The 24,909-nt window shown below is 41.0% G+C and overlaps 1 protein-coding gene across 1 annotated transcript in view; it reads left to right on the top strand.

The window, feature by feature from the left end:
• The window catches only part of TSTD2 (thiosulfate sulfurtransferase (rhodanese)-like domain containing 2), a 33,950-nt gene that overhangs the window by 1,417 nt on the left and 7,624 nt on the right, over nt 1-24,909 (top strand). The window contains exons 2-6 of the mRNA XM_011939472.1: nt 4,532-4,745; nt 6,134-6,450; nt 14,326-14,446; nt 20,617-20,742; nt 21,864-21,969. Coding sequence (XP_011794862.1) covers nt 4,581-4,745; nt 6,134-6,450; nt 14,326-14,446; nt 20,617-20,742; nt 21,864-21,969 — 835 coding nt within the window. The 5' untranslated portion in view covers nt 4,532-4,580. The remainder of the gene's footprint in view (nt 1-4,531; nt 4,746-6,133; nt 6,451-14,325; nt 14,447-20,616; nt 20,743-21,863; nt 21,970-24,909) is intronic.

The following is a 24,909-nucleotide window of genomic DNA, read 5'->3' as shown; positions in this document are numbered from 1 at the left end:
CTTGTTCTTGTTTTAGAAACTTACACTATTTCCTTTACCTGAAGATCTCTGGTTCTAAATATACGTGACTGGCTCTTGGTCACTTAGGTCTCAGCTCAAATATCAGGTCCTTAGTGAGGCCTTCTTTGGTTACCCAATTGCTGTTTTAATTCATTCAGCAAATACTGTATTTATTAGCATTTAGCACCTCCTAGGTGCCAGGCAGAGTTCTGAATGCTGAGGATGTCGAGGTGAACAAAGGAGAACCCCTGCTCTAGTGGCGCTGATATATTCTAACGATCCATTCCGGAATAGCCCCAAATAGTGCCATCATAGGTAGTGAGCAATGGGAGAGTAGTAGATGAGATCAGAGGGTAGGGGGAAGGTGCTCTGTAAGGACTTTGAACATTATCCAAGTAAATTGAGAAGTCATTGGAGTATAAATTTTTTCTTTTTTTTTTCTTTGAGACAGAGTCTCACTCTGTTGCCCACGCTGGAGTGCAGTGGCACAGTCTTGGCTCAGTCAGGCAGTTCTTGTGCCTCAGCCACCCAATTAGCTGCAATTAAAGACATGCACCACCACACCAGGCTAATTTGTGTATTTTTAGTAGAGATGGGGTTTCACCGTGTTGACCAGGCTGGTCTTGAACTCCCGGCCTCCCAAAGTGCTGAGATTACAAGCATTAGCCACTGTGCGGGGCCAGTCTGACTTATTTTTTAATAGTTACCTCTCTGGCTCCCAAAGGAGGAAGATAGTTCTGCTGTTGCAATAATTCAAGCTGCAAATGATAGTAGCTTAAACTAGGGTGGTAGTGAAGATGATGGTGCAAAGTGATCTGATTGGATTGTACTTCAAAAGCAAAGCTGGCCAGGCATGGTGGCTCACGCCTGTAATCCTAGCACTTTGGGAGTCCGAGCTGTACTCCCAGCTGCTACTCGGGACGCTGAGACAGAAGAATCGCTTGAACCCGTGAGGCGGAGGTTGCGGTGAGCTGAGATCATGCCACTGTACTTCAGCCTGGCGACTGAACAAGACCCATCTCAAGAAAAAAAAAAAAAAATAGGATTTTCTGAACAAGTGAATGATAGTGTGAGAAAATAAGGAGTCAGGAATCATCCCAGAAGTTTTTTTTTGTCTGAATAACAGGAAGAATAAAATTGTCTTTTACTCAGATAAGGAAGACTGGGGAAGACCAGAGTTTGGTTTTGAACAGTTATATTTGAAGCTGAATCTAGCTAGCTTCACACACAGTGGGGTATGTGAATTTGTAGTTTGGGAGAAAGGCCCAGGTTGAAGATAAGAATTTGGAGTCATTTATTGTATAGTATTCTAAACAGAAAATTTCCTTTATGTTTCCCTTTTTTCTTTTTTCATGTGATTTTCAAATATTTACAGAAGTAGGGAAAATTTATGATGTGTCCCCATGTACTCATCATCAGCTTCAGTAATTCTTAATTCATGAATATTCTGGTTTCATTGATATTACCTCCTCTCACCCAATTATTTTGAGGCAAATATAGTTTTAAGTCCTTGAAAGTAGATGAGATCACCTGTGGGGTAAGTATAGATATAGAGTAGTTCAACATTTAGAGGTTGGGGTAATAAGGAAGAGCCAGCAAAGGAAACTGAGAAGCAGGGACCCTTATCCCTAGATGGTATTTTCTTTTTTTTTTTTTTTTTTTTTTTTTTTTTTGCTTACTTAATGTCTCTCCTTACCAGAATACAAGCTCCAAGAGAGCAGGGACTTCAACTGTTTCATTCATAGCTGCATTCCCAGGACTATTCCATGGGCCCGGCATATAGTAGAGGTGCCACAAATAATAATAGTTCAGAGTATATATGTAAATGAAAATAAACTGAGACTGAAAAAAGATGCAGAGTCTGAGGAGATCATTTTGCGGTGGTGGGAAAGGCGTGCCACACTCAGGTGTGGAGACCTTGAGTCAGGAAAGAACAGGGCTCATTTGTAGAACTGGGCATGGTCCAGTGTGGCCAGAGTAGGATATGTGATGGGGAATGGGGAGCATAGTCAGAGATGAGCCTAGAGTATAGAGAAACTAAGTTTTTCAGGCCTTCAAAGGAAGCAGTGACATGGGGTAGCAGACAAGACATAAGTGAAAGGTAACACTTGAGCTCAGTCTTGCTATACATAGTAAGTATATGGGGAGGGAAAGAAATGAAAAAGTAAGGGAAACAAAGCAGTGGAAAACATAAATGCTGGGACAGACCACATCAGGTCATATAGAGGGAGATTGGGAAAGATGCTGGAGGTGGAATCGGATTGGATAGTAATTCCTTTCTACAATGTTACCTCCCACATGCACTGCCCTTATAAGTGAGTAAGTTCTCTCTTTCTAGAACGATGCCTGGAACCTAGAAGACCCTCCATAAGTATTTCCTGAATGAATTTTAATTTGGAAATGATATATGTTCTTTTTCTACCTTTACAATAAAACAGCTTTGAGCATGGAGGAAGTGTGTTGAATAAGATTCTTCTACTTATTTTTCTTCTGCCTGGGAAGCTTATAGGTTTGTATAGAGTTAGAGATGTACTTTTATCAGTGGGACTTGAAATGAAAGAGATTTTCATGAGAAAGGAAAGAGAAACCAAAGAAGGTAGTGTTTCTTCACCCAGTCTCTTCCACTTATTTTTCAAATACAGGAGAATTTGGGTTAATAAATCTGTATTACCTTGCCTTACCCTTAGAACAAAGCTCATTTTGAGCCCCATGGAAGCACCACTTAGCTGATTCAGATGCATTTTATGTGGTGCAAGTGACATCTTAATTTATGAATCCAAGGAACAAAGGTGCTTCATAAGGAAGTTGGTATTGCGTGTGTCTGTGTGTGTGTAGTCTCCATCAATCCCATCCAGCATTGTTAACAAGCAGTGTGTATTCCGCCAGACATAAACTGCTCCTCGTTGCCTTCTCCTGGTTGAGGTACCTTGTAGACAGAGTTGTGAATTGTCAAAGTTTGTCACCAGTGTCTCCCACATTCTTTTTTCTCATTCTTAGGGGTGCTTTTTCTGCTCCTTCTTGTGGAGCGTAGGACCTCTTTGCATGTTACTATTTTCACAACTTTGAGTGTCCACGTCTGGCTGCCTCTTTCAATATTGTCCTCAAGAAACTAACTTTGCCAGTTCACTAGTAATATGAAATAACTGGTTGTTACGCTCTGGGGCAGGAATTTGGACAGGGCACAACAGGGATACCTTGTCTTTGCTCTCAGCTCAGAGACCAATCTGGAATCTGAAGGGTCTAGTGGTTGATGCTGGCTGTCAGCTGGAAGCCTCCTCCGTTCCTCTCCACCTGGTTCTCTGTGTGTGGTCTCTGCATGGGTTGGATTGGCTTACTCACAGCACAGTGGTTGGTCTCCTCAGCCTGAGCATCTCAGAATGAGAGCTAGTGCTGGCATCTCCTTTTGAGGACCCGACCTCAGTCATACAGCATTGCTTCCATCACATTTTATTTTTGGGAGCAGTTAACAAGCCTGCCTAGGCTTAGGGAAATGGACCAGAAATACTGCTGCAGCCATTTTTGGAAAATATAATCTGTCACAGCTAATTTTTAAAGAAAATGTTAATGTTAAATTTAAAATACAGCATTAAATTAAAATATTACTAATATTACCATTCATTGAACCCTAGTATATGGCAGACACTATGTATTAATATTTCTTTCCAGTCCGCAGTACAGTATTGTAATGTAGATACTACAATGCACAATTTCCACAAGAGAGATTTAGAACTCAGAAGTAGCTTGCCCATGTTCACATGCTTGGCAAACTGCTGCAGCACAAACCAAAGCCAATGCCTTTTCTCAGTGTGCCTCTTAGCGCTTGTCACCTGTAACCTTTGATTTACAAAAGAACCAATGCAGTATGATGGTTGTAGTGTGTCCGTTTTGACAAGATTTGGCCGTAGTAGGGATTTTGACATTTCTTCTGGCTCATTACAGTGGGGCTCTCTTGGGAACTATTTCTTTTAAGGAAGGAAATTTGCATAGCTCTGAAATTAGGGGGCAAAAAGAAGAAAACGTTTATAACTGAAGGTACTGGCACACAGCTTGATTGATTTGGGTTGTACCTGGTGCTTTTCTGGTATTATGTACCCTAATGTCTGCATGGCTCGCTCCCTAATTCAGGTTTCTGCCCAAATGCTATTGCTGCAGAAAAGCTTTTCCTACTCTCTGTGTTTGAAGGGCTCCTCCATCACTGCCTCCCTATCCTGCTGGTCATTCTTTATAACCTTTTCACCATCTGACTTTAAAAATAAAAAATCAATTTATCCACTTGTTTACTTCACCCCACTGGTATGTAAACTCTAAGCAGACAGAAACTTTTGCTTTTGTTTACTGCTATATTCTGGATGCGTAGAATAGTGCTTGACTTAGAGTCGTTGCTAAGTAAATACTATTGATTTAGTAAGTAAATGAATGCTTACCTTGGACTACTTTGCCCATGCTAATTTGCATGATTGATTAGCTTCATATCTTCTTCAAGAAGTAATCACAGACTAGCATGGCTGCTTCTTTCTTATTTATATTCTAGGAGATATTTAACTGAAAGGAATATCTGCTTCACTGTTGCAACCAACCAGATGCCTTCTTCTACTTCACCAGACCAAGGAGATGACCTGGAGACCTGCATTTTAAGATTTTCTGACCTGGATTTAAAATATACGAGTCTTATTAATCCCAGCAGCAGTCTCAAAGCAGAATTAGATGGCAGTACAAAAAAGAAATACTCATTTGCAAAGAAAAAGGTAGAATTCCTATGAATGTTTCATGATCATATATGTGTAATTAATGTGGATACATTTGGAAGTAGCTTATCAAGGTTGCTCTCCAGCTCAAGGTCAAGTCTAGTCAGGGACATTAACCAGCGATGTTAATTCCATCCCAGGCAAAGGGTAGTCATAGGCAAGGTGTGGCCCTGGAATAGCCATGGTGGAGTACTTGAGGAGGGTGAATCCTAGACAGATGGATTACTTTTCATTCCCCACCCCACAGGTTAAAAAAAAAGCCATAAAGTTGAAAACCAAATGACAAGTGAAGAAAAAAGTTGGTAACTATGATCAACAAAAGATCACTAAAAACACATCCATCTCAGTAAGAAGATAAATGCCGTAATGGAAAAATAGGCAACAGATGTGAACAGACAAGCCAGAAATAAACAAATAGAATAAGCAGGAAAAAGTATTCAGCATTACTACTAATCAAAGATATTAAAAAAAAAAAAAAAGGGTAGCATTTCTTTTGCCTTTTATTTGGACCAACATTAAAAATATTGATGATACTGACAGAACTCAGTGAGGCTGTAGATAAAATGGCACCCGCATACTTTTCTGGTTAGAGTATAAATTGGTACATTTTTCCTGGAAGTCACTATTACAGATTAAAATTTAATGCTCTTTGACCCCTCGATTTTTATTTTAGATATTCTAAGTAGGTGGTTAAAGATATAGAAAGACGGATGCATGGAATGCTCATTCAGCATTGCTTTTAATTGCAAATATTAGAAACAATATAAATGTTCATCAGTTGGTAACTGGTTAAGAGAATTTTCTGTTTTACAATAAGCATAAATAATTTTTATAAAAACAGTAATATTATTTTCTAAGAAAGAAGACATTTTGGTACGTTTCTTCCCAGTCTTTTTCAATGTACTTTTTAATGTGGTTGAGATTACATTACATAAGCAAATTTTATCCAATTTTTTTCACTTAATATTATATCATAAATATTTTTCCATATAACTTAAAACTGACTGCTTAATATTCCATGGTAAGCATACTTCATAATTTACTTTCCGTATTCCTTTCGAAAATAGCTGATAGTGTTATTTGTAATATTTTAGACCAAACTGTATTATGTATATTCCGGTGTAACTTAGAGTCTTATATCCCGAGAATAAAATTATGCTGAGAGTTATTTAACTTCCTCAATATAAAGCCTAGTTTTAATTTCTCTAATAGTCTCTTCTAAAGCTTACCAATAAGAGAAGTGTTACTCCTCAGAGAATTGTATAACATAATGGAACATAAAACTGGAAGCCCCTGTGGAAAGATAATATGAGGAATCTCAGTGAAACTTCTGTTAGCCGTAAACCTAAGGTTGTTTAACAGTGTTAGTGTTTGAAATCTAATTGCAGGCCTTTGCCCTTTTTGTCAAAACCAAAGAAGTTCCGACAAAAAGGAGTTTTGAATGTAAAGAAAAATTGTGGAAATGCTGTCAGCAACTATTCACAGACCAAACCAGCATCCATAGACATGTGGCAACACAACATGCTGATGAAATTTATCACCAGACAGCTTCTATTTTAAAGCAACTGGCTGTGACATCGAGCGCCTCAAAGAGTCTTTCGTCTGCAGATGAAAAGAATCCTCTAAAAGAGTGCCTTCCACATAATCATGAAGTGTCTGCTTGGCTCCCTGATATAAGCTGCTTTAACCCTGATGAGCTGATAAGGTAAGATTTTCATTCTATATTTCGGTTTGATTTAAAGTATTTTTCCAACCACAATGAGATACTACAATTCCCTCATTAAAATGGCTAAAGTGAGAAAGACCAACTCTGTCAAATGTGAATGAGGATGTGGAACAACTGGAACGCCCAGTCACTGCTGGTGGGAATGTAATATGGCACAACCACTTTGGAAAAGTGTTCGCCGGTTTCTTAAACATGCATCATTCCTGTGGCCCACTCCTGGATATAATACCAACAGCAATAAAAACATGTCCACAGAAAGCCTTGTACAAGAATGCTCATAGCAGTTTTATTCATAATAACAAAAACTGGAAACAACTGCAAATATCCATCAACAGGAGAATGAATAAACTGGTATAGTCATGTAAGAATACTGCACGACAGTAAAGTGCTGTGAACCGCTAATATTCAAGAACATCTATGGGTGAAAGAGAAAATCCTTATGCTGAGTGAAAATAGCCAGACAGCACAATACATATTTTCTGATTTCATGTACTTGAAGGCAAAACTAATATATGATGATAGAAGGGTTCTGGCAGAGAGTTTGGGAATACACAAGAGATTTTTTGAGGTCTTGGAAATGTTCCGGTTTTGATAGTGGTATGGATTACACAGGTGTACCTGTGTCAAAAATGATCAAACTTTACACTTAAGATCTGTGTATTTCACTTGTAAACTGTGCCATGCTTTAAACATTTTTAAATAAATAGGACAGGAAAAACTAAGCAAAGAAAGGGGGGGTTTATTTTAAGCTAGATATCATTATCTGTATGATTTCAAATGTACGTATCCAGAAAAATGCATCATTTATTAGGTTTATTGGGGAATGTAGCATTGCACATAGTGAATTTTTCAGAAAGCAGGTAAATGTAGCTTACATTTTAAAGCATCTAAACTTTCTTTGATTTAACCTTTTTTTTTTTCCCCTGGAGTCTTTCAGACTGCATTAGATACCTCTTTAGTTACATAATTAAATAGAGTATAGTGAATGTGATTGAACTTTTTCTGAGTGCTTTAATGCCATCAGGATGAACTTAAGTAGGAAGGTATAAAAGTTTATCTTTTTACTAAGAAGGCTCAGACTTACTATTCTGTTACCTCTCCTCCCTCTCTCCTAATTCTAGATCCAAACCCTCTGTATTATTGCTATGTAACAAATTCAGCTTAAAACAACAAACAATATTTCAGTTTTTGAGGGTCAGGTATCTAGCCACAGCATAGTTGGTGGTACTAGCTCAGAGTCTGTCATGAAGTTGCAGTCATCTCATTGCTTGACTGGGGCCAGTAAATCTGTTTCCAGGTTCGCTCATGTGGTTGGTGGCAGGCTTGTTTTTTCAGTGGCTTTTAGTCAGAGGCCTCCATTCCTCTCTCTGGGGGTCTCTTCATAGGCTGCCTGAGTGCTCTCATGACGTGGCATGTGATTTGTGAGAGACAAAGACACCGAAACAGAAACCACAATCTTTTATGACCTAATCTTAGAATTGCCATACCATCACTTTTTATTGATGCTGTTGGTCACATAGACTAACCTCAGTACAGTGTAGAAGAGAACTACACAAGGGTCTGAATACCAGGAGGCGGGGTCATCAGGGATCATCTTGGAGGCTGGGTACCATACCTCAGAATTGTTACTTTTTAGTGTGTATTACCTAGCCTGCACTTTACCCATTCTGTCAGGATCTTAACTACTGGCAACAGCTAGATCCTTAAAGCACAGAATTCTAGAGGCCTAAGTTAGGCCAATAACATACATACTATATGTAGCCACAGACCGTAGCCTGTGCAACAGCATATACCCAGTCCGTTGACATTGTTTGCGAGGTTTTGTGGTTTTTTTTGTTTTTGGGGTTTTTTTTTGAGACAGAGTCTTGCTCTGTCACCCAGGCTGGAGTGCAGTGGCGTGATCTTGGCTCACTGCAACCTCTGCCTCTCAGGTTCAAGTGATTCTCCTGCCTCAGCCTCCTGAGTAGCTGGGATTACAGGCACGCACCACCACACCCAACTAATTTGTATTTTTAGTAGAGACAGGGTTTCACCATGTTGGCCAGACTAGTCTTGAATTCCTGACCTCAGTTGATCTGCCCACCTTGGCCTCCCAAAGTGCTGGAATTACAGGCATGAGCCTCTGCATCCAGCCTGTTTGCAATGTTTCTTGGAGACCATTCTATATGTTCTCTAGGGAGGAGAGGTAAGGAAAGAAAATTACATTATTTTCAAAAACAAGTGGGAAGACACACAGACATTGTTTATTCCTCTACCCTATGTAATGTCAGAGCTTAAGAAAGGGTTTTGTATTAGTCTGTTTTCATGCTGCTGGTAAAGGCATATCCAAGACTGGGCAATTTACAAAAGAAAGAGTTTCAATGGACTTACAGTTCCACATGGCAGGGGAGACCTGATGATCGTGGTGGAAGGCAAGGAGGAGGAACAAGTCACATCTTACCTAGATGGCAGCAGGCAAAGAGAGAGAGCTTGTGCAGGGAAACTCCTGTTCTTAAAACCATCAGATCTTGTGAGACTTACTATCACAAGAACAGCACAGGAAAGACTCATCCCCATGATTCAATTGCCTCCCACTGGAGTCCTCCCATGACACATGGGAATTGTGAGAGTTACAATTCAAGATGAGATTTGGGTGGGGGCACAATCAAACCATATCATTCTACCTCTGGCCCCTCCCAAATATCATGTCCTTACATTTAAAAACCAATTATGCCTTCCCAACAGTCTCCAAAGTCTTATTTCAACGTTAACTCAAAAGTCCACATTCTGAAGTCTCATCTGAGACAAAGCAAATCCCTTCCGCTTATGAGCCCGTTAAAAGCAAGTTAGTTACTTCCTAGATACAATGGGGGCACAGGCATTGAGTAAATACAGCCATTCCAAATGGGAGAAATTGGCCAAAACAAAGGGGCCACAGGCGCCATGCAAGTCCTAAATCCAGCGGGGCAGTCAAATTTTAAAGCTCCAAAATGATCTCCTTTGACTCCATGTCTCACATCCAGGTCATGCTGATGCAAGAGGTCGGTTCCCATGATATTGGGCAACTCTGCTTCTGTGGCTTTGTAGGGCATAGCCTCCCTCCTGACTGCTTTCACAGGCTGGGGTTGAGTGTCTGCAGCTTATTGGTGCACGGTACAAGCTGTCAGTGGATCTGCCATTCTGGGGTCTGGAGGACCATGGCCCTCTTCTCATAGCTCCACTAGGTGGTGCCTCAGGGGTAACTTTGTGTTGGGGCTCTGACCCCACGTTTCCCTTCTGCACTGCCCTAGCAGAGGTTCTCCATGAAGGCCCTGCCCCCTGCAGCAAACTTTTGCCTGGGCATCCAGGTGTTTCCATATATCCTCTGAAATCTAGGCAGAGGTTCCCAAACCCTGATTCTTGACTTCTGTGCACTCACAGGCTCAATACCACCTGGAAGCTGCCAAGGCTTGGGGCTTGCACCCTATGGAACCATGGCCTGAGTTCTACATTGGCCCCTTTCAGCCATAGCTAGAGCAGCTGGGATGCAGGGCACCATGTCCCTAGACTGACCCCAGGTTCAGCCCATGAAACCATTTTCCTCCTAGACACTCAGGCATTATCGGGGGAACCAGCCCCCAATATTTCAACGTAATTGAAATATTGAAGTTTTTTTTCTGTTTTCCCTGTCAGCCAATCTGAGAAATAAAGAGAAAGAGTACAAAAGAGGGAAATTTTACAGCTGAGTCTCCAGGGGTGACATCACATGTCAGCAGGTTCCATGATGCCCACCTGAGCCACAAAACCAGCAGGTTTTTATTAGGAATTTCAAAAAGGGAGGGGTGTACGAATAGGGAGTGGGTCACAGAGATCACGTGCTTCAAATGGCAATAAAAGGTCATAGGGCAGGAGGGCAGAGCAAAATTACAAGGCCAGGGTGAAATTAGAAATACTGATGAGGTTTCATGTCCTGCTGTGCACGCATTGTCATTGATAAATATCTTAACAGGAAACAGGGTTCAAGAGCAGAGAACCAGTCTGACTAGAATTTGCCAAACTGAAATTCCCTGATCCTAGCAAGCCTGGGGGCACTGCAGGAGACCAGGGTGTGTTTCATCCCTTATCTTCAGCTGTATAAGGCAGACACCCTGCAGAGTGGCTGTACGTAGGCACCCCCTGGGAATGTATTCCTTCCCAGGGTTATTCCTTACTGGGAAAAGAATTCAGCGATATTTCTCCTGCTCGTTTTCTGCAATAAGAAAAATATGATTCTTTTCTGCCCGGCCCTGGTGTTATCCAGTTCTTTTTCAGGGTGCCCAGATTTCATATCGTTCAGACGCGTATGTTTTACAAACAGTTTGTGCAGTTAATGCAATCATCACAGGATCCTGAGGCGACATACATTCTCAGCTTATGAAGATGATGGGATTAAGAGATTAAAGTAAAGACAGGCATAGGAAATTATAAGAGTATTGATTGGGGAAGTGATAAATGTCCATGAAATCTTCACAATTTATGTTCAGAGACTGCAGTAAAGACAGGCATAGGAAATTATAAGAGTATTGATTGGGGAAGTGATAAATGTCCATGAAATCTTCACAATTTATGTTTCCTGATTGCAGTAAAGACAGGTGTAAGAAATTATAAAAGTATTAATTTGGAGAACTAATAAATGCCCATGAAATCTTCACAAGTTATGTTCTTCTGCCATGGCTTCAGCCGGTCCCTCCGTTTGGGGTCCCTGACTTCCCGCAACAAGGCATGTGATAGGAGGGGCTGTCATGAGAACCTCTGACATGCCCTGGAGACATTTTCCCTGTTGTCTTGGGGATTCACATTTGGCTCCACATTACTCATGCAAATTTCTGTAGCCAATTTGAATTTCTCCTCAGAAATGGGATTTCCTTTTCTGTTGCATTGTCAGACTGCAAATTTTTTGCACTTTCATGCTTTGCTTCCCTTATAAAACTGAATGCTTTTAACAGCATCCAAGTCACCTTTTGAATGCTTTGCTGATACCCTAAATCATCTCTGTCAAGTTCAAAGTTCCCCCAAATCTCTAGGGCAGGGCAAAATGCCACCAGTCTCTTTGCTAAAACATAACAAGAGTCATCTTTGCTCCAGTTCCCAAGAAGTTCCTCATCTCTTATCTGAGACCACTTCAGCCTGAAGTTCATTGTCCTTATCATTATCAGCATTTTGGTTAAAGCCATTCAACAAGTCTCTAGAGAGTTCCAAACTTTCCTACATTTTCTCATCTTCTTCTGAGCCCTCCAAACTGTTCCAACCTCTGCCTGTTACCTAGTTCCAAAATCACTTCCACCTTTTTGGGTATCTTTTCAGCAGGACCCAACTCTACTAGTACCAATTTATTATATTAGTTCATTTTCATGCTGCTGATAAAGACATACCCAACACTGGGCAATTTACAAAAGAAAGAGGTTTTATGGACTTACAATTCCACATGGCAGGGGAGGCCACACAATCATGGTGAAAGGCAAGGAGGAGCAAGTCACATCTTACATGGATGGCAGCAGGCAAAGAGAGAAAGCTTGTGCAGGGAAACTCCCATTTTTAAAACCATCAACTCTCGTGAGATGTATTCACTGAGAACAGCATGGGAAAGACCTACCCCCATGATGCAATTACCTCCCACTGCATTCCTCCAGTGACATGTGGGAATTATGAGAGTTACAATTCAAGATGAGATTTGGGTGGGGACACAGCCAAACAATATCAGGTTTTTATTGCCAAATACAGTTTTCTGAGCTGAATATGTTTTAGGAAATATATTAACTTTTAAAACTGAATCATAGGATTAGATGTTTAGATCCTGGCTCTGAAAAACTCACTAAGTCATATTGTAGAATTCCAGAGGACAAATTTCTGACTTTAAGCAATTCTTGAACTATTCAGTAAAAAGAAATACAGTTGACCCTTGAACAACGCGAGGTCAGGAATCCAAGGATTGGGAGCAGTTGAAAATTCACATATAACTTTTAACTCCCCCAAAACTTTACTAATAGCCTCTTGTTGACTGAAGCCTTACCAATAATGTAAACAGTCAATGAACACATTTTTCTGTGTTACGTATATTATATATTGTGTACTGTATTAAAGTAAGCTAGAGAAAATGTTATTAAGAAAATCATAAGAGGCCAGGTGCAGTGACTCATGCCTATAATCCCAGCACTGTGGAGGGCCAAGGCAGGAAGATCACATTAGGCCAGGAGTTCAAGACCAGTCTGGGCAACATAGCAAGACCCTGTCCCTACGAAAAAAAGGAAAAGAAAATCGTAATATATATTTACTATTTTTTCAGTGGAAGTGGCTCATCGTAAAGGTCTTTATCACCCTCATATTGAGTAGACTGAGGAGGAAGAGGGATTGGTCTTGTTGCCTCATGAGTGCTAGAGGCACAAAAAGATCTGCAAATAAGTGGACCCACGCAGTTTAAACCTGTGTTGCTCACGGGTCAGCTGTAGTCCAAATTTGATAAATTTTTGTAATTACTACTCAGTACCACATTCCCTTTTGCTTATTGGAAAGCAGAAAGAAAGCAAATTTAAGTAGAAGTCACATTTGAGCTTGTCACTAAAATTTTCTGTACCTTCATTTCCTCACCTCTAAAATTGGAATAATAATGCCTGCCTTGCCTACCTCCCAGTACTGCAGAATGAGTTATATAATAGGATGGTGATAGTATGAGCAGTTGTGAACTACACTGTTCTATACAGATATGGCCCTTCCATTTCATATGGCCCCACACTTCAGGGAAGTTACTTAGTAGTTAGAGAAACAAAGAAAAAGACACATAGATAATTAGCAGATGATACAGGTTACATAATTATCAGTTGAATTGTATGGTACAGAGAATAATTTGTTATAGGAACTTAGAGAAAGGAAAATAGGGTCTAAAATAGATAAGAAGGTTTCATGGAGGAGCATGGAAAGCATGGAGGGGATTAGGTCCTGAAATATGATGAGGCTGTTGATGAGAGAATCAGACTCCAGAGCTGGATAGTACCTTAATTGTCCTGTACTGTAACATTCCCTAAAATATATTCTGTGGAACACTAGTTCTAGAGGATGCTAACAAGGTATTGAAAAAAGGGGTATTAAAGACAAATTTGGGAAGCACTCAGTCAAAATGTTGTTACTGCAAGACTTCTCAGAGCCTTTAAGAGGCTTTTGCTGGGATTCTTAAGGAGGGAGATGCTGTCTGTAGGGTTTCCAAATATTATTTTATAGAACAGCTTCGTAACACACTTTGGAAAATATAGTTTATTTCCATTCTCTCATTTTACATACGAGGAAACCAAGGCCCAGAAGTGATGAAAGACCTGCCCAGCTAGTTAATATGACAGCACAGTGCAGTAGAAGGAGTATAGATCTGGTGTCAGAAGACTGGCGTTTAAGTCCTTACTATCACTTTCTGGCTGTCTGACTTGGGAGGAATTGGCCTTAATTTATTCAGCTGTAAAATGGGGATAATAATAACCTGCCTCATAGAAAGAGGGTTATGAGAAAAAATGGAAGTAAAACTTTTTTGTATGATGATACATACAGATACTGCCTTATGTGAGAGGATAAGCCAGAATGGAACCAAATTTCTAACTTTTCTATGAATTGGAGTTACTGATACCTGTCTCTTGGATGTGACCATTAAATGAGGGATCAAAGTAAACTCACTTTTTGTAAAGTAAGTTCAGTGCAGATACTGTCTTCTGTAGAGCAAATATAAAAAGAAGTTGCTTTTAGTTTCAGGAGAACAATAATCAGAGCAAAGGCAGGCATGAGTGTCTTCATCTTAGCCTTCCCTCGTGTACTGTATGAATTGTGACTTTTTTATGTCAGCAAATCAAATGCTCTTTGCCTCGGATTTTCATTTTATAGTGGCCAGGGCAATGAAGAAGGGGAGGTGCTCCTTTATTACTGCTACTGTGACCTGGAGGATCCCCGGTGGATCTGTGCCTGGCAGACAGCTCTGTGTCAGCACCTGCACCTCACAGGCAAGGTAACACCTTCTCCTATATTCCTTCCTTCACTGGGTTCATCTTGCCTGCCAACCTTGGATTGCAAATGCTGTGCTCATTATAAAAAAGATTCACTCTTGAGTTCTTAGAAGTTAAGGAAATTCTACTGGGCATTTAAGTAAAATATTAGGCAGCTATTAACATCATATTTTATAAGAATATTTACTAGCATAAACCAGGAATCAGCAAACTTTTTCTTGAAGAACCAGATAGTAGATATTTTAGGTTTTGCACAAAAAACTATTCAGTATTATTGTAGCATGAGAGCAACTATAGATAATATGTAAAAGAATTGGATGGCTGTGTTTGAATAAAACTATATGCAAAAGCAAGGATAATTTGCCAAGCCTGGTATAGGGAAATGTTCATGATATATTAACTGGAAAAACATTTTATAGAACATAAGAGGTGTGATTCCAAGTTGCTTCTTATTTTTCTAGAACCTGCCAGGGTCAGGTACCAGCTCAGGGTACTGACATTTGCTGTTTCCTTCCTCTCCTAGAGTGCTCTTCCCTTGCACCTTCACATGGCGCACATATTGTGCTCTTCCCTTGCACCTTCACATGGCGCACAGATCTCGGCTCACATATTGTCTCCTTAGAGCTCCAGTCTGAAGTAGTCCTCTCCAGATCTCATCACGTTCTATCCCTTTCTGCTTTTCAAAGAATTGATTAGTATCTGAAAGTATAATTTTCATTTATAAGCTTCATGAGGACAGGAATTTTGGTCTTAATTAATTGATGTATTCTCAGTGCTGAAACAGAGCTTAGCATGTAGACCCTCAGTAGATATTTGGAGAATATAGAATGAAGGAATGAATGCATGTTCATGACAAAACCAGAAGTGCATGTATAAGCATGGAAGGTTGTGTGTACCAAAATGTTAGTAAGGATTATCTAGGCATGTAGGGTTATCGATGGTTTTTATCTTCCTAAAATATTCTCTGATAACATTACACATATGCATATGTCTATGTCTTTTATATGGTTTTCAAAATTTAAATCAAAAGGAAGTGCACTGGTTTCCCCCTGAAACCTCCTTTGGTTAAGACACTGTGCTGCTTTGTTTCATCTTTCCCAACATATGGCCCAGGTCTGAATTGATCAATCAGTGATATTTTTCACATCCATGTTTTCTAATGGATAATGATTTCATTTACCTCATTCAGTTCATCACCAAGTCCTGCCATTTCCACCTCTTCAAATATTCCTTAATTCCATTCCCTTCTCTCTTCCACACTCATCACTTTAGACGAAACCACCACCCTCTCTTACCCAGTCCATGCAGTAGCTTTCAAATTACTTGCCCTCCCTGCCTGCCACTTAATCCGTTCTCCACACAGCCATAATGATCCTAAAAGGTAAATAAAATCATATCACTCCTTCCTCAAACTCTTTCAGTGGCTGCCACTTCCAGTTCATGTGGAGGAAAACCAGTGCCTTAAAAATGCCCTTAGGTTCCTGCGTGAGTTGGCCCCTTCTTACCTTTTCCTCTCGTCTGATACTGTTCTTTGCTCATTATACTCCAGCAACACGGTCTTTCAGTATTTTGGGACCCACCAAGTTCTTTGCTGTCCTTGGGCCTTTTTACAAGCAAACTATCTTCAGGGAGCTCTCTTACACCCACTCTGTTCCTTAGTCTGGCTTTTACTCAAGCTTAGTTCTCAATTTTCACGACACTTCCTCAAAGAGATCTTTCCTGTCAATCAAAATTCATTTTTCCCAGTGCACTCTCTCATGGCATCTTGTAATTATTTTTCATAGTATTTGTCCATTTGTAACTTTTATTTTAATATCTGTGACCTCCCATAGTCTGTAAGCTCCTAAAGCGAAAAGCTATATTTTTTTCAACCACTCTATCCCTAATTCCTAGCACAATTCCTGGTGTAAATAAATAAATAATATTTATTTGTAGAATGAATACATTCATCACTATTCCTATTCAGAAAACTTCCACACCCTGAAAGATGGATACTCTCACAGTAAACCTGAATGTACAAGGTATGAAAACAACCTCTTGGTTTAGAGGCAGATTATTATTCTTGGCCCAACCCAAGTGCTAAATTAGCAATGAGGGATCTTACCCATAAGGTGGCAGTACTTGCCTAGATCTTGGATACAAATTCCTAGGTGTCAAGGATACATGCCCGTTTAATGAGAGTTTTGTGTTTGGAGATTTGGCAAAATATCGGTGCCTAAGTAGGGAAAGAGAAGGACTTGACAGTTGTGAAATTATGGGAAAAAAGCCTCTACCCTATTGCTGTGTGTTCCTTACTGCCTCAAAAAATTTGAAGGGATACATTGAAGGCTTTAGAAAGGAAAAGTGATAAGACTGGGAGCCAGTAAGATCTGGTTTTGAATCCCAGATTTACCAGCTATCAACTATACCTTTGGGCAAGTTAATTGATTTCTCTGAGCTTTTGTTTCCTTTTCTGTAAAATGGGGATTATGATATCTGCCTTTCAGGATTATAATGTAATGCTTCTGTCTCATAGCAAGTGCTGAATAAATGCTAATTGTTCTCAATTTCTTTCATGTAAGGCCTTCCTCACTAAGGAGCTTTGAAGGATTTCTGTTAGAGAATCCTGGGGGTTCAAAGTCTAGTGCATGAGTTTAGAGCATGCTCTGCCCTAGCTATGTAGGGAGCAGGTGTACTTGTCTTTTCTTTGGGTTCTGAGATTAAAATAAATTAGAAAAGAATCTACTAGCCTACCCAAAGCGAGGTGCTTAGATGTACATACTTCATCTTACCTGCTGCAGTCAGAAACCATTTTGGAGTGGGTTTTCTAACTCTTACACTGATTGGGCTCTATTTTTCTATGTAGTCCACTATAAGTTCGTAGTGGGGACAGTAGCCTGTGTAGCAGAGATGTCATGGGCTTCCTGCTTCCCTCTCCCGTGCCCAGAACTGGCTTTACTAGACTGCAGCACTGTTTCTCAAGGAGTCTGGATGTGATCTGAAATCTTTGTCATGGAACTCTGGAAAACATTTTACAGTACTGTACATAGAGGTGTGATTCCAAGTTGCTTCTTAATTTTCTAGAACCTGCCAGGATCATTTACTGGCTCAGGGTACTGACATTTGCTGTTTCCTTCCTCTCTAGAGGGCTCTTCCCCCGCACCTTTACATGGCGCATACCCCACTTCAGATCTCGGCTCACATATTGTCTCCTTAGAGCTCTAGTCTGAAGTAGTCCTCTCCAGACCTCATCACGTTCTATCCCTTTCTGCTTTTCAAAGAATTGATTAGTATCTGAAAGTATAATCTTCATTCATAAGCTTCATGAGGACAGGAATTTTGGTCTTAATTAATTGATGTATTCTCAGTACTGGAACAGAGCTTAGCATGTAGTAGACCCTCAGTAGGTATTTGGAGAAGATAGAATGAAGGAATGAATGCATGTTCATGACAAAACCAGAAGTGCGTGTATAAACATGGAAGATTATGTATACCAAAATGTTAGTAAGGATCATCTAGGCATGTAGGGTTATCAGTGGCTTTTATTTTCCTAAAATAGTCTCTGATTACATTACACACATGCATATGTTTGTGTCTTTTATGTTAACTTTCAAAGTTAAAAATTATATACGACTACCAGTGAGTTGGCATTGGCTTGTGCCATGAATCTTGTTTTACATCCATACCTTAAATAATTGATCATGTGAGGCATCAACTCATGTGTCTTCTCTGGACCCTAAAAAAGGGCAGCCATTAAAAATTTTCAAATTACCAAGTACTGGTAGATATCAGTATTATATGACTAGAACAATATAGGACCTTGAGTTAAATCATCTTTTTTTCCAGACGGTGCCGTGATGCTACATGTGCTGCGCTTGCTAGCACTTTTCTTTAGAGAGCTCAGTTCCCTTTAAAGATGATCCATCTTTAAACTCATCCACAGGATTTTGTAGTATGAAAACAACCAACTCTGCAGGGCCCCCAGAGCAGTGCCCCTTAAGGCTGGGGCCTTACCCCAGGCTCTAATGTCCCCTAACCAGGGGAGCATTTCAAAGAGAATATGGGGCTGGAGATGCCAAAGAGCCCCAAACACGAATGCACATTCATTTATTCAACAAATATGTATTGAGTGCCTACTATGTGGCAGACAGTGTTCTAGGGGATATGCCGGTGAGCAAAACAGACACAAACCCATGTGGAACTTGTATTCCAGTGGATGGGTTTGCAGTGGTGGGCTGTCCTCCAAACACCATGCAGAGATACATGCTGATGTATGCCCTCTGCCCTCAGATGTGCTCTGTGCTTTAGGATTTTGGTAGTATCTCCTCAGCAATTCTTTCAATTTCTGGTGCTCTTTAGTTCCCTTGTTATTCATATACAGAAATTAAGGTTCAGAGAAGTCAATTAACTTTCTCATAGCTACATGCAAGTGAGTGGCAGAGCTTAATCTCGATCCTAGATCTGCTGACCTCTGTGGAGGACTCTGTTGAGCTACTTGGATTTAGATTAAGCTCAGAATTCACTTCTTTGGCTGTTGGACCATTGTAGCTCCATAGCAAATGGGGAGTTCCAGGAGTTTTATTCACATTCTCGTGTTCAGCACATATGAAATAATACCTCATCGGAACTGTAGGCTATGCCATTTTAGAAAAATACAGGTATCCAGCTGGGCACGGTGGCTTGTGCCTATAATCCCAGCACTTTGGCAGTTTGGGAGGCCAAGGTGGGTAGATCACTTGAGGCCAGGAGTTCGAGACCAGCCTGGCCAACATGGCAAAACCCTGTCTCTACTAAAAATACAAAAATTAGCTGGGCTTGGTGATGCATGCCTGTAATCCGAGCTACTCAGGAGGCCAAGGTAGGAGAATCACTTGAACCCAGGACATGGAGGCTGCAGTGAGCCAAGATTGTGCCACTGCACTCCAGCCTGGGCAACAGAGCAAGACTCTGTCTTAAAAAACAAACAGGTGGCCGGGCGCGATGGCTCACGCCTGTAATCCCAGCACTTTGGGAGGCCGAGGTGGGCAGATCACAAGGTCAGGAGATTGAGACCATCCTGGTTAACACAGTGAAACCCCGTCTCTACTAAAAAAGACAAAAAAATTAGCCAGGCGTGGTGGTGGGTGCCTGTAGTCCCAGCTACTCTACTAAAAATTTTTGTATTTTTAGTAGAGATGGTGTTTCATGATGTTGGCCAGGCAGGAGAATGGCGGGAACCCAGGAGGCGGAGCTTGCAGTGAGCCAAGATCACGCCACTGCACTCCAGCCTGGGCAACAGAGCGAGACTCTGTCTCAGAAAAAAAAAAAAAAAAAAACAGGTATCCATCTCACACCAGTCAGAATGACTATTATTAAAAAGTGAAAAAATAACATGCTGGTGAGGTTGTAGAGAAAAAGGAATGCTTATGCACTATAGGTGGGAGTGTAAATTAGCTCAACCATTGTGGAAGACAGTGTGGTCATTCCTAAAAGACCTAAAGACAGAAATACCATTCGATGCAGCAATCACATTACTGGGTATGTACCCAAAGGAATATAAATTGTTCTGTTATAAAGACACATGTATGCATATGTTCATTGCATCAGTGTTTGCAGTAGCAAAGACATGGAATCACGCTAAATGTCCATCAGTGATAAACTGGATAAAGAAAATGTGGTACTGGATAAAGAAAATGTGGGAATACTATGCAGCTGTAAAAAAGAACAAGATCATGTCCTTTTCAGGGACATGGATGGAGCTGGAAGCCATTATCCTTAGCCAACTAATGCAGGAAGAGAAAACCAAATACTACATATTTTCACTTATAAGTGAGAGCTAAATGATGAGAACACATGGACACATAGAGGGGAACAACAAACACTGGGGCCTTTTGGAGGGTGGAGGGTGGGAGGAGGGAGAAAATCAGGAAACATAACTAAGGGGTACTAAGCTTGATACCTGGATGGTGAAATAATCTGCACAACAAACCTCCCTGACACAATTTTACTACAGAGCAAACCTGCACTTGCACCCCGGACTTAAAAGTTTAAAAAAGAAAAACACAGATATCTTTGTCCAGTAACACTTTGGTGTCCTCAGCAGCGCCTGCTTTTCCTGTTAAACTTATTGACACACGTGATCCTGTTGTTCTTCCCTGGAAAGATAACCAAGCTAAGAACAGTCTGTTCTCTTTCTCACCATCTTGTGTCTCAGATTCGAATTGCTACAGAAGGAATCAATGGGACAGTTGGTGGAAGCAAATTGGCTACCAGACTCTATGTGGAAGTCATGCTTTCCTTCCCATTGTTTAAGGATGATCTGTGTAAAGATGATTTTAAGGTAAGAGAAAATGAAAATTAAATGGATCTAGAGCCATCTGCTTCTGCCTCTGTGCATGTTATTGAAGAAGAGTTCAAAGTAGAGAAATAAGCAGTGCCAAGTTAAGTATCCTTTCCCCTTTATTTTTTGGGACTTGGGGAGTTTTTTTGTTTTGTTTTGTTTTTTGACAGGGTCTTGTTCTGTCACCTAGGCTGAAGTGCAGTGGCGTGATCACAGCTCACTGCAGCCTCGACCTCCCCAGGCTCAGGTGGTCCTCCCACGTAGCTAGGACCATAGGCATGCACCATGGTCCATGCCTGGCAAACTTTTTGGAGAGACGGGGTCTCACTATGTTGCCCAGGCTGGTCTGGAACTCTTAGGTTCAAGCAGTCTACCCACATCAGCCTCCCATAGTGCTGAGATTATGGACGTGAGATACCGCAGCTGGCCCCCTTTCCCCTTTAAATGCGCTTTTCCCTTTAGGTTACGAGACAGTACAATAAAAGGAGCATGCTCGTCCCCATGCTTCCATTGAGTCTCCATGTGATCTTGGACCAGCTAGTGCTCTAGACCTCAGTATCCCTTCTTATAAAATAAGGATGTTACAGCTCATGCAGTCTGGGACTCCAAATCTTGGACATATTAACTCACCTGAGAGACCACCAGCCTGGTCAGCAGATCACTGTGTTTTTAGTAAATCTGGAATTGTAAGAGTAACACTTCACACCACGTAGGGGAATAAAGTTGTTGCTCTCACTACTTTGTGTGAGTGACTTTATACTTTGTCATAATAAGTGATAAGGTGATGGGAAATGCCTTGCTAGCATTCAAGCTGGCAGTGATAGGAAAAGAATGAAAACTGGGCATGATCACATGTTAGAATTGCTCAGCAGTGTTGCAGTTTTACAATTAAATGCTTGTACCTAAAGAAACACCTTTTCAGCTTAACATTACTGCACATGGCAGATATGCAATAAGTATCAGTGTTGAATTATCTGGAACATTCTGGGCCCTAACTAGAGGTTTTTTAAGACTTCAACTATCGTTATTACAAAACAGACCATCGTTCTTATATTGGCACTTGTCTTATACCTGGAGATGGGACAGCAAGACTGTATTCTGTTTTGTTTCTCATTGGCTAGACCAGCAAAGGAGGAGCTCACTGTTTTCCAGAATTGCGTGTTGGTGTATTTGAAGAAATCGTGCCCATGGGGATCAGCCCCAAAAAGATCTCCTACAAGAAACCTGGTATGCTTGCTTTTAGAAGATTGTGCTTTAATTCACAGGGACAAAACTTGATAGACAAATAAAGCTGGGCACCGTGATCAGCAGCAGTCATGAGTCCTCTCTAAAGCAGCTGTGGGGTGGCTAACACTTGGCTGCGTCCAGTGTTTACGCTGTTTCTCTGTGGTGCTGTGGTGATTGAAGACTCACCTCTTAGAGTCATCTATCTTATTCTTTTTGGTGATGGTTCAGCAAGTAGTTGTTTTCTCTTTCCAAAGACAGCAAGCAGTTTGGGAAGAGTGTAATTATTACTTGTAAACAGTTCGTCAGCAGAATAGAGTACACAGGCCTTTTGCTACAGGAAGCAAGTTGCTTTCAACACCAAAGCAGTTTTCACTGTGCTCTAGAATGTTCTTTCCCCATCTTCTCCATGGTAAATAGTTGAAAGACATTTGTTTGGCAGGTGTTTTGGAGTTTTATGGTACTTTTCACCATGAAAAAATTTAAACATTAAAAAAGTAGAGAAAATAGTATAGTGACGTTCCATGCACCTATCATGCAGCTTTAGCAGTTAACTGATTCATGGCCAGCCCTCACCTATACCCCATCCCTTCTCCCATCTTGGTTATTTTGAAGGTAACCCCAATGTCAGGCCATTTCATTTATAAATATTTTTAGTAGATATCTCTAAAAGATAAAAATATGTTTTAAAAGATGTAAAACGATATCACATCTTAAAACATTTTAACTGATTCCTTAACATGTTATCAAATATCTAGTTGGTTTAGTCACTCAATTCCCAGTTGTCTCATATTTTTTAAGCTTCGTTTCTGTTAGATTTAAATAAGATTCATTCATTGTGATTCATGAGTATGTCTCTTTAAGTGTCTTTCAACCTATAGATTTATTTCCGTTTTTTCCCCCCTTGCAGTTTATTTTTAAAGGAACTGGGTCATTTGACCTTTAGAGTTTCCCATAATCTGGACAATACTAATTGTATCTCCAAGATATATTTTTCTGTCCTCTTTATTTCCTGTAAGTTGATGATTAGATTTAGAGTAGCGCTAATAGAAATACAATGTGAGCTATATAATTTTACATTTTCTAGTAACCACATCTTTAAAAGTAAAAACTAGATGAGATTAATTTAATTAATATGGTTTTCTTAATGCAATATATCAAAATATTATTTCAACATGTAATCAATAGAAAAAATTATTAGTTTGCTTTTTGTTCATGCTAAGTCCTTGAGATCCAGTATGTATGTCACTCTTATAGCACAAATACTTGCCAGTCACATGTGGCAAGTGGCTACTGTATTGACAACTCAGGACTAGAGACTTGATGAGATTCCGATTTGATTTCTTTTTCTCCCGCCACCAAGACTACATAAGCACTATTGTCTTCTTTGATCAGGAAGCACAAAGGTCTGGTTGACTCCATGATGTTCATTTTTAATATGTAAAGATTTGAAAGAAGTCTGAGAGTGAAGCCAGGGGGAAATGGATACAGGCATCTGGGAAAGAGACTCATGCATGGGGAGATGAGGGCCAGAAAGAGCTGTTGTCTGCTTACTGTTCCCATCTTAGCAGGAGGCAATGTGACTACAACTTTTCCTAGGCACTGCAGGACATTGCAGGCAGAGAGTGGGCTCTAGGCAGTGCTGTCGTGTTTTCACTTGAAGGAAGTTATTTAAAGGGACCTCTTTTTTTTTTTCTTGAGGCAGTCTTGCTGTGTTGCCCAGGCTGGAGTGCAGTGGCATTATTTCAGCTCACTGTAACCTTTTTCCCCCCCGGGTTCAAGCAGTTCTCCTGCCTCAGCTTCCCAAGTAGCTGAGATTACAAGTGCACACCACCACACCCGGCTACTTTTTGTGTTTTTAGTAGAGACGGGGTGTCGCCACACTGGCCAGGCTGGTCTGGAATTCCTGACTCCGGTGGTCCACCCGCCTCAGCCTCACAAAGTGCTGGGATTACAGGTATGAGCCACCACACCTGGTAAAGGGACCTTTTTTTTTTTTTTTTTTTTGAGGCAGAGTCTTGCTCTGTCACTCGGGCTGGAGTGCGGTGGCTGGATCTCAGCTCACTGCAAGCTCCGCCTCCCGGGTTGACGCCATTCTCCTGCCTCAGCCTCCGGAGTAGCTGGGACTACAGGCGCCCGCCACCTCGCCCAACTAGTTTTTTGTATTTTTAGTAGAGACAGGGTTTCACCGTGTTAGCCAGGATGGTCTCGATCTCCTGACCTCATGATCCGCCCGTCTCGGCCTCCCAAAGTGCTGGGATTACAGGCTTGAGCCACCGCGCCCGGCCAAGGGGCCTCTTTTAAACACATCCATGCTGGTCACTGTCCCAACAGTCCTTCTCAGGGCCAGTAGAGCAACTGCAATCATAGCCTAAGCAGGGAACAGGTTTCGTTTCCTACGGCTCCCTGCAGGTAGAGGAGTCTTAGCAGATTTCCATGCTTTTCGTCCCATGTTTGTTTGTTTGAGATGGAGTCTCACTTTGTTGCCCAGGCTGGGGTGCAGTGGCACAATCTTAGCTCACTGCATCCTCTGCCTCCCAGGTTCAAGTGATTCTCTTGCCTCAGCCTCCCGAGTAGCTGGGACTACAGGCATGTGCCACCACGCCCAGCTAATTTTTTTTTGTATTTTTAATAGAGTTTCACCATGTTGGCCAGTTTGATCTCCAACTCCTGACCTCAAGTGATTCGCCTGCTTTAGCTTCCCAAAGTGCTGGGATTATAGGCAAGAGCCACCTCGCCCATGCCTGGCCTTTTTTTGAGATGGAGTCTCACTCTGACACCCAGGCTGGAATGCTCACTGCAACCTCTGCCTCCTAGTTTCATGTAGTTCTCCTGCCTCAGCCTACTGAGTAGCTAGGAACTACAGGCATATGCCACCACACCTGGCTAATTTTTGTATTTTTAATAGAGACGGGGTTTCACCATGTTAGCTAGGCTGGTCTT

This window comes from Colobus angolensis, unplaced genomic scaffold (assembly GCF_000951035.1).
Source record: "Colobus angolensis palliatus isolate OR3802 unplaced genomic scaffold, Cang.pa_1.0 Scaffold181, whole genome shotgun sequence".
NCBI lineage: Eukaryota > Metazoa > Chordata > Mammalia > Primates > Cercopithecidae > Colobus > Colobus angolensis.
This window is presented reverse-complemented; position numbering and strand designations above follow the sequence as displayed.